This window comes from Ammospiza nelsoni, chromosome 6, assembly GCF_027579445.1.
Source record: "Ammospiza nelsoni isolate bAmmNel1 chromosome 6, bAmmNel1.pri, whole genome shotgun sequence".
NCBI lineage: Eukaryota > Metazoa > Chordata > Aves > Passeriformes > Passerellidae > Ammospiza > Ammospiza nelsoni.
The window spans coordinates 15,951,053-15,958,992 of NC_080638.1; the positions used below are offsets into that span (position 1 = coordinate 15,951,053).

Consider the following 7,940-nt stretch of genomic DNA (forward strand, 5'->3'; position numbering starts at 1 on the left):
TAAGTCTTTGGAGAGGAAATTTTTTTCAGGAGTTACAGCCTAATTCTCCAGAACAGGACTCTCTCACTTACTCCAACATGTAGATCAAAATAATCTTCAATATTTAGAAGCTTTCTCAAATCTAGTTATTACTGACTTTTCCCCACCTGACAAAAACTAGAACAAAACTTTGATACACAGAGCTACAATGGCACAAGACAAACTTTAGCAGGATCTACTGAGACAGAAATCCAGCTCAAACAAAATTTGATGAGCCAGAACCAAAGAAATAACAGGTAACAGGATGTGACTAAACATGTAGCCATCCCCAGACTATAGTCTACTTAAACAGATGAGAACATGAACAACTGCATGACTATCAGCAGCAGTGCATTTTCTACAGCTACAGTTTATTCACAATCTGGCAAAATACAGAGTAAACTAGGTAGCTCTCATTTATAGCATTTTCCATTCAAAAGGCCTTAAAGCAGTTTTCAAAGGGAGTTTTAGGAGCATGAAGCAAGAGCAAGCAGGCAGAGTAATATATTCATGAGTGAAAGTTAGGGATGTCATTCCTTAGCTCCTTGCATATTTCAACAGACCACGCACACCAAGATTTCTTCACTCTTGCATCACGCTTCCACGCAACAGGCTGACAAGGGGGTTTGGATTTAGAGTTAACAATTTCCCATGCTACTTTTCCCACAAAAGCAGTTTTTCCTATAGAAATCTTTGGCTCATTGAATCCCTGACAACATTACACACACTATTATTAGAAGTTAAACACATTAAAAGGAATGAAATGTTTGAGCATACATAGAGAGGTAGCTTTGGTTACAGAAGAGTGCAGTGACCTGTCACCAAGAAAGCAGACACACAGCACCACAGCCACATTTCCAGGTGCATAGATTTTGAGACATACCTATTAAGAGTTTGGGGAAGTTGGATGTTTCAATATTGTGGTAATAGACAACTGATGTGATAGCTGCCAGGAATGCCATTCCCGCCGGCATGTACAGGTGTAAGTGGCGGGATTCAGAAACCCTTCAAAACAAAAAAATATCTGTTAAAGTCAAACCTCTCAGCTATTTAAATGTTTCCCTTTTAATTCATGAACAGTACCTTGCTATGATGTACGATTTTCTAGAATGACTGATGGATGCAAACCCCTCCAAGTTTTAATTGAACTTTTGCTCCTAAATCACACAGTTGAATTTCAAATTCCTCCCCTGTGCTGAAAATGAAAGGTGTGTACTCCTATTTCCTACTGAAATCAATTGGAACACTTGTTTAAATTAGGACAAGCAGCTCATCTACAAAACGAGAAAAGTTAATTTAAGCTAAACTAGTTTGGGAGCTGTCCATCAAAATATGCAGATAAGACCAACTGACAGCACAGTTCAAGATTTTCTACAGAAGCATTTTGTGCAAGTGTTTCATTTTTTTCAGTATCAAAGAAGGAACAGCACCACAGCACAGGATTTACTTACAGTGAGGTCTATCTTCAGTGACTTCAAGCCAACAAAAAAAAACCCCTATAACAGAATCATGCACTCTAATAACAATCATACATGTTTTGTCCTATAAAGCAAAACTCTGCTGATGCTTTGCTTCAGGTAGCAGCAAAAGGGGTCCTGCCAAATACAGCCCTTTGGGAATATTGGAATTGTGGGGCAATGTTGTTGGTTTGTGCAGTGTTCATTAGAAATTTGTTTTCTCCTCCTCTTTCTTCCTACTCATTTTCTCTTCCTTCCCTCTCCCCTTTTCTTTCTTTCACAAAAAGAATCTAATGCCCTAAGCTATCAAGGGCTACAATTTCCTCTGTCTCCCAGCCAGTTTCACCAGAAGGAGACACCAAGATGACTTCAGGACACAAACACTTCGAGAAATTGACACCGTGTCCTCTGAATGGATTTCTTCTTGCTGCATCAAACACTACTTTTGTGGAGTTTGGAAACAAGAAGTGCTGTGCTGGGAGGCAGATGAAAGATATCTCAGGACATCACATTTCTGAGAGCAGAACATTCCAAATGTCTAGCAGAACCATAGGAGCTCAGGACAACCATTTCCTGCATCTCTGCTCTAGAAAGGAGAGCCCTCAATGATGATTGTGGTGAACTCTGCAGAGATGGCTGGAGCCATGCTCACAGCCTGTCATGAACACTAAATTCCTCTTGCTGACAATAGCTGGATGTCAACACATCAAAATGAGAAAAGATCCTCTGAAATTCCTAGTAATGCCAGGAGATTTTGTACACCAGGTCTGAATTCTCAGCAAGGATAAAAAAAAACAACAAGAACAGATTTCTTCAGACAGCCTAAGCTTCAGTAGGTAACACTGCAGCAGTGGGAGGCTTTTTAAAACCTATTTATTTCACAGTTGCTGGAATTCCCCTATATAACTGTACCTCCAATAGGCCACTTCTGTTGCTGAGATGCCAAAGCCTTTAGCACCCAGTTGCTGCCAAAAGAACTCACCAGCACGATCCATTTTGGTTCTTAGAAAGCTGATGAATATCAAAACTCTCTTCTATTCACTGGAGCCCTCACCAGCCTGCTGAGTACTCGGGAAGAACGACTGTGGGTTGGCACTCCCCCAGCAGAGCTCTGAGCTTTGATTCTCATCAGGTGACACCTATTACTTAACAGCAGGGTTCTGAGTCAAGTTAAATAGCAAATAAACATAATGAGAGGCATAGCTAACGAGAAAAATAAAGGACAAAACTCAAAGCAGGAGATTGTGCTCTGAGCATCCCACACTCTGATAACTCTGAAAAAGCAAGAGAAAAATTCCTTTAAAAAAACTGGCAGCGAGAAACATCCTATTTATATATGTTTAAGAGAAGTTAAAATAATAATGATGATATCATTTTCTACACCAGAAGTCTGCAGTGCATTTCACACTGGTTGGTGGATACTTGTTATATAGATGGCTAATCAGGGAGGTTTTTTCCTATTTAATTAGGAACTTCCATTTCATAATCCTTGGGTTCAAATTCATAATTGTTATGAAAAATCATGCCTCTCGTCATAGGAAGAGATAATATTCATTGTTATATAATTAGCTTTTTTCATAATAAATCACTCTCCTGTATCACTTTTTTTTCCCCACAGATTTCTGTTTAGTGACATGCTAAGCTGCATAAAGGATGATGGTTCATGCTCACATAACATCAGCTGCTCTGCTCCAGGTAACATATGAGATATAGCTCACAGTCATCAGAAGAAACCCTGTGGGTTTGACTTAAGCCCAGCAGATTCATTCCTCTTATTTAGATGAAAAGAACTCAGTTTGGGGGTGAATGGTGTGACCTACTGTGCACACAGGAGTTCCTCCTAAGTAACGACTGTGGGACATAAAACATATCATGAAAATGTCACCATCTGCTTGAATCATTAGGATTTATCTATGATTACTCTTTGGAAAGATAGTGTAATTAAGCTAAACTAAAAATGATTAAGGTCAGTTGTGCCTGTGTACATCACTTGGCAAGGTCTGTGGAATTTCTGATACAAGGTTGGTAGGTTAATCACTAAGAAAACAGATTATATGTTCATAACCACAAGGAATATGGTTTAGATGAGAACGTAGACAAGGAGGAAATATCTACTCTGAAACCTTTAAACTGCTCACTGCTACGAGGAGAAGGCAGACAAACACTTACCCATCAGACACTATGCCCTCGGCAATTTCACACACCAGCACAAACAAGAGGATAAAAGTCAGTATCCAACGTAAATTGTGGCCAGGAAAATGGAGCCATGTGCTATGATGTATATGTACTTTGGAACTCTGACTTCCCCATCCTAAAAGAGAAAGGAGAATTACAGAGAGCTTTCTTAACAAGAGTGACACACAAAGTTCCTGCTTACAAAAAACCCCAAACCATATATGTAACAACTGCATACCAACATTGACACGGCTGTGTTGCTAAACACACATGTATTTGATTATTATCAGAACTGTGCTCTCACTATCTCACTTTATATGGAATAAAATCAATAATTCAGACAGGACACAGCCTTAAATTCCTATACTTCTAGCAACTTAGTATCAAGTAATTACATGCACTAAACATTTTTCAAATCTATTCACAGCTTAAATGAACAATAAATTAACGTTCTGACAAATACAAACAAACACTCTAATAAATGCACTATTTATTTTCCTTTAATTCTTTTAAAAAGTTAAAAAAAATAAAAAGGAGAAGGTGTGAAGTTTTATCTTGCTAAAAATTAGCAATACTGAGAGATTCCAGATAAACGCAGGGAATCCTAAGCAGCTGACCCCGTTTTCACGGTCGTGCTGGCTGCTATTTCCCCACCGGACCTTTTCCCATTCCCAGGAGCGAGCGTTGCTCCAAGCCGTGCCGTGGCTCCCCGCGGGCCGGTCCAGCCTTCGGACGAGGGCATGCGGAGCAGTGACAGCCCCGTGCGCCGAACCACCGGGCCACCTACCGGCCCCGCCGGGCTTGTGACATTAAATCGCGGTACCCGCCTCAGGTACCGCAGAAGCCAGCGGGGCAGGACCTGTAATGAGGGGGGGGGCTACCAGGCGGCTGTGACCCCGCAGTCATTGCTGGGGGTGATATTTCATAACGCAACACTTACTTCAGGTTTCCTGGGCTTTAATAGCACATTTATTTCTGCTCTTTGCCCTGCACCGGCAGAGCACATCCCGCGGTCTCTTCTAGCATCACCCGTCCCTGCCCTGCCTGCGCAAGGGGTTTCACCTGCGGGGAGCCCCGCGGGCTGCCCCGACAGACGGGGACGGGCCCCGCAGCCCGGGCGGACGGCGGGCGGTGCGGTGCGGGGGCTGCCCGGGGAGAGGCGGCCGCCGGCCGGAGCATCCCGCAGCTCGCAGCGCATCCCAAGAGCGGCGCAGCCTCCCCGCGCGGCACGGGGGCAGGGCCAGGCCGGGGGACACGGCAAGGGGAGGCCAGGCGGGCACACGCGCGGGGGAGGGAAACCCACGGCGAGACAAAGCCGGGCGGGGGGACGCGGCAAAGCAGCACCGGGGATAGAGAGGCAGAAGGAAAAGGAGGGCAAAGAGGAGAGATACAGGCGGACAGGGGAACGGAGAGCCGCAGGCACCCACCGATGAAGAGGATGGGGAAGGTGATGAAGAGCAAGAAGACGTGCGGCACCACGTTGAGCGCATCCACGAAGCAGCCGTTGTTGAGCACGCCGTGGTCCACGTTGTAGGCGGTGGAGTTGCCCTCGTCGCCGCAGAACGCCAGGGCCATGGCGGGACCCTGCGCGCAGCCGGGCGCCGCCTCCGCCTCCGCGCACATCAGGCGGGGCCGGCGCGGCCGCGGCTCTGCCCGCACCTGCCGGGAGCGGCGGCGGCCCCGGCCGCGGCCCCGGCCCCGCGCTCCGCCCGCCCCGGCGCCGCCCCGCCCCGGCACCGCCCCCGAACGGGGCGCTGGGGGAGCGCTCGGCGGGGACGGGGGCGGGACGGGCCTCCCCTGACGCGGCTGGGACCGCTGCGAGCGCACCGTGACAGCCCTCGGTACCCCGCAGCGTCAGACCCGTGTTCCAGGGCTCTCGGGGTCGGTATTGAGCGCTTTATGCATCGTTAATGTGACAGAACATTAAATATCCAGCACTAAATTAGTGACGACAGGAATTACAGATTATGGAAAGTGTGTTCCTTCAACCTTGTCAGCTTTTGCTTTTTTCTCGACTATGATAAAGATATTATTAGATTAAGTCACGTATTCAGCCATAGCTTTCTCCCAAAGGAGACTTCAACATTATATCCTGAACAGCTGTTGTGTTTGTGCCTTACCTTTTTTTACCCCTAAAATGAGTTAAACTCTAGCTAGTTTTCCCTCTCCACCAAGACTACCTCAGTCTCTGAGAATCAGATCATTAATCTGAGTGGGCTCCAAATCACTCCCTAAGCATTTTTTATGTACACCAAAGTAATCTACAAATCAAAATTTCCAATTCCTTTTTTTCTAGAGCAGAAGTTAGGCTCACCTGAGCCAATGTCAAACAAAAACTCTGATCAAATACCTCTCTGCTAGGGGATAGCACTGGAAAGTAAAATGTGATGTGCATCAGAAATCTGGACCTGGCACACACTTCCCAGCACAGGCTGAGTCAATGTCCAAGATTCAAATATCTCTGGTGTGTAGCCATGAAATAATCAAGAACTCAACAAAAAGAGTCCATATATCCAGGCTTCACTCTTCAAAATGCAAAAGCTACAAGTTGGCTAAATGCCTCTAAAGGAAATGAACCCATAAATGAAAAATTTCCTTCTTCCTTCAGCATAACATTCAATTTCTAGGACAGACAGCTTCACTAATAGACCTGAAAATTACTTTTGTCATGCTACTTTTATTGATCTTGCTGTTGGACAGGAGCAAAGAAAAAGCAATTCTCTGCATGGAATGTTATTTCCTATATATGGTCTTTTGGAGCTACAGCAGTGTGGTTAAGAATAAAAATTAAAAGACAAACCCCAAGCCAAATCCTGTGTATATGTATTCTCAAATGTGAAAGTTTCACCCACGCTGGAAAGACTATAACTATTTTAAGTTTTGGATAGAATCCAGCATTCATTTGAGCTTCTGGTCAAGCTCAGCTCTGCTACCCTAATCGTTATTTAATAAACAGTATGAGCAGTTTACATGCAGATAATTTAAAAATCATTTATATTTTAGCATTTCCTGAGTCCCCAAGTGACACAAGGTCTCTGTGTTACCATGAACAAAGAGCAACAATTAACTCTTGGCAGTTTACACTCTGGAGGCTGAAATCACGGTTAAGATTTGAGGAAGAAATAACCATGACCAGAGAATTTAACACAGAAATTAAAGTTTGCCAAAACCTCTGAAGAAATCCAAGAACTGAGCTCACATGCCCAATCTCTGCATGCTTTCTGTACCTACAAGGTGCCGATCACAACATTTAAAAAAATGTCTATCTCAAACAAAAAAAGCCCAGAAACCCCATGGTTTTGAATTTGAAATTTATCTTTCCAATGATTTTCAGACACAGCCTGGATTGCATAGTTAATGTGGTGGTTTAAGATTAATATTCTCAGTTCATTGTTCTCCTACAACAGATCTGCTCCTGTCACAGAGCTCAAGTTGAGTCAGAAATGTGTTGGCACCCTGAACAGAGAGATGGTGGATTAAATGAGGAATTAATGACTTAATGAAATACAGAAAAAACCCCAGAGTGACAGAAATCAAAACAGTTGGTAAACTGAAATTGGTATGGTGAGCATTCATAGCGATAAACAGGGACGCACACAGACACCCAAACTCTTTAAATAATTCACACTTCCAATAACAATGTTCCAGTTTTGTCCCTACTGTTTCATTGAAATCAAGTGAGTAATCTGGACAAATACTTGTCTTGCTTACTAAAGTGTTAAATAACTTTTTCACTCACAAATGGTAAAACAGCCATTTTGTGCCTTCACAAAATAATGCTAAAACATAGTTTGTTCCTTTTCTTAGGAAAGGCTTGGATGTGATTGTGGTGTCAAAGGAATGGACTTCCTTACCCAGACTATCTCTGCTGGTCCTGTGGGCTTTGGAGCAGGTCACAGAGGAATAGTTTCTCTCTCAAAACTGTCATTCCATGAAGCTTTGTGAAAGCAAAATTCCTTTTCAAACTACAGAAAAGGCAAAGAAAATATGAAACCAACAGGTAGACAGCCATGTTTATCTGCATGTTGCAAATGGAACCTGATTTTCCAATAAAGTCCCTTTGCATCTTATTTCTCCAAGTCCAGAATACTTCTATTTGACAAGAAGTCAGTTTCCTATTTCATTATTTCAGTGTATCTATTAGAAATGAGACATCAAGTTAGATGCTGGCAGCAACTAGCACATTCAGTAGGTGACTGGAAATATTTTGAAAGCATTTTGATTATGTAAAATTGATTTCCAGAGAGACAAGGACAATATTTTTAACTCAAGGCAAAAACACTTTTTATG

At 43.4% G+C, this 7,940-nt stretch overlaps 1 protein-coding gene across 3 annotated transcripts in view; it reads right to left on the bottom strand.

Moving 5' to 3' along the window:
- The window catches only part of ABCC8 (ATP binding cassette subfamily C member 8), a 73,091-nt gene extending 67,794 nt beyond the window's left edge, over window positions 1–5,297 (bottom strand). Inside the window, exons 1-3 of one of the 3 annotated variants that reach the window (XM_059474644.1) lie at window positions 5,078–5,297; window positions 3,645–3,786; window positions 902–1,023 (exon numbers count right to left, since the gene is read on the bottom strand). In XM_059474644.1, the coding sequence (XP_059330627.1) occupies window positions 902–1,023; window positions 3,645–3,786; window positions 5,078–5,273 (460 nt within the window). In that variant the 5' untranslated portion in view covers window positions 5,274–5,297. Of the gene's footprint in view, window positions 1–901; window positions 1,024–2,457; window positions 2,621–3,644; window positions 3,787–5,077 lie in introns of those variants that run through there. The other 2 variants (XM_059474646.1, XM_059474645.1) reach the window with 2 other exon arrangements.
- Window positions 5,298–7,940: the final 2,643 nt, after the last annotated feature.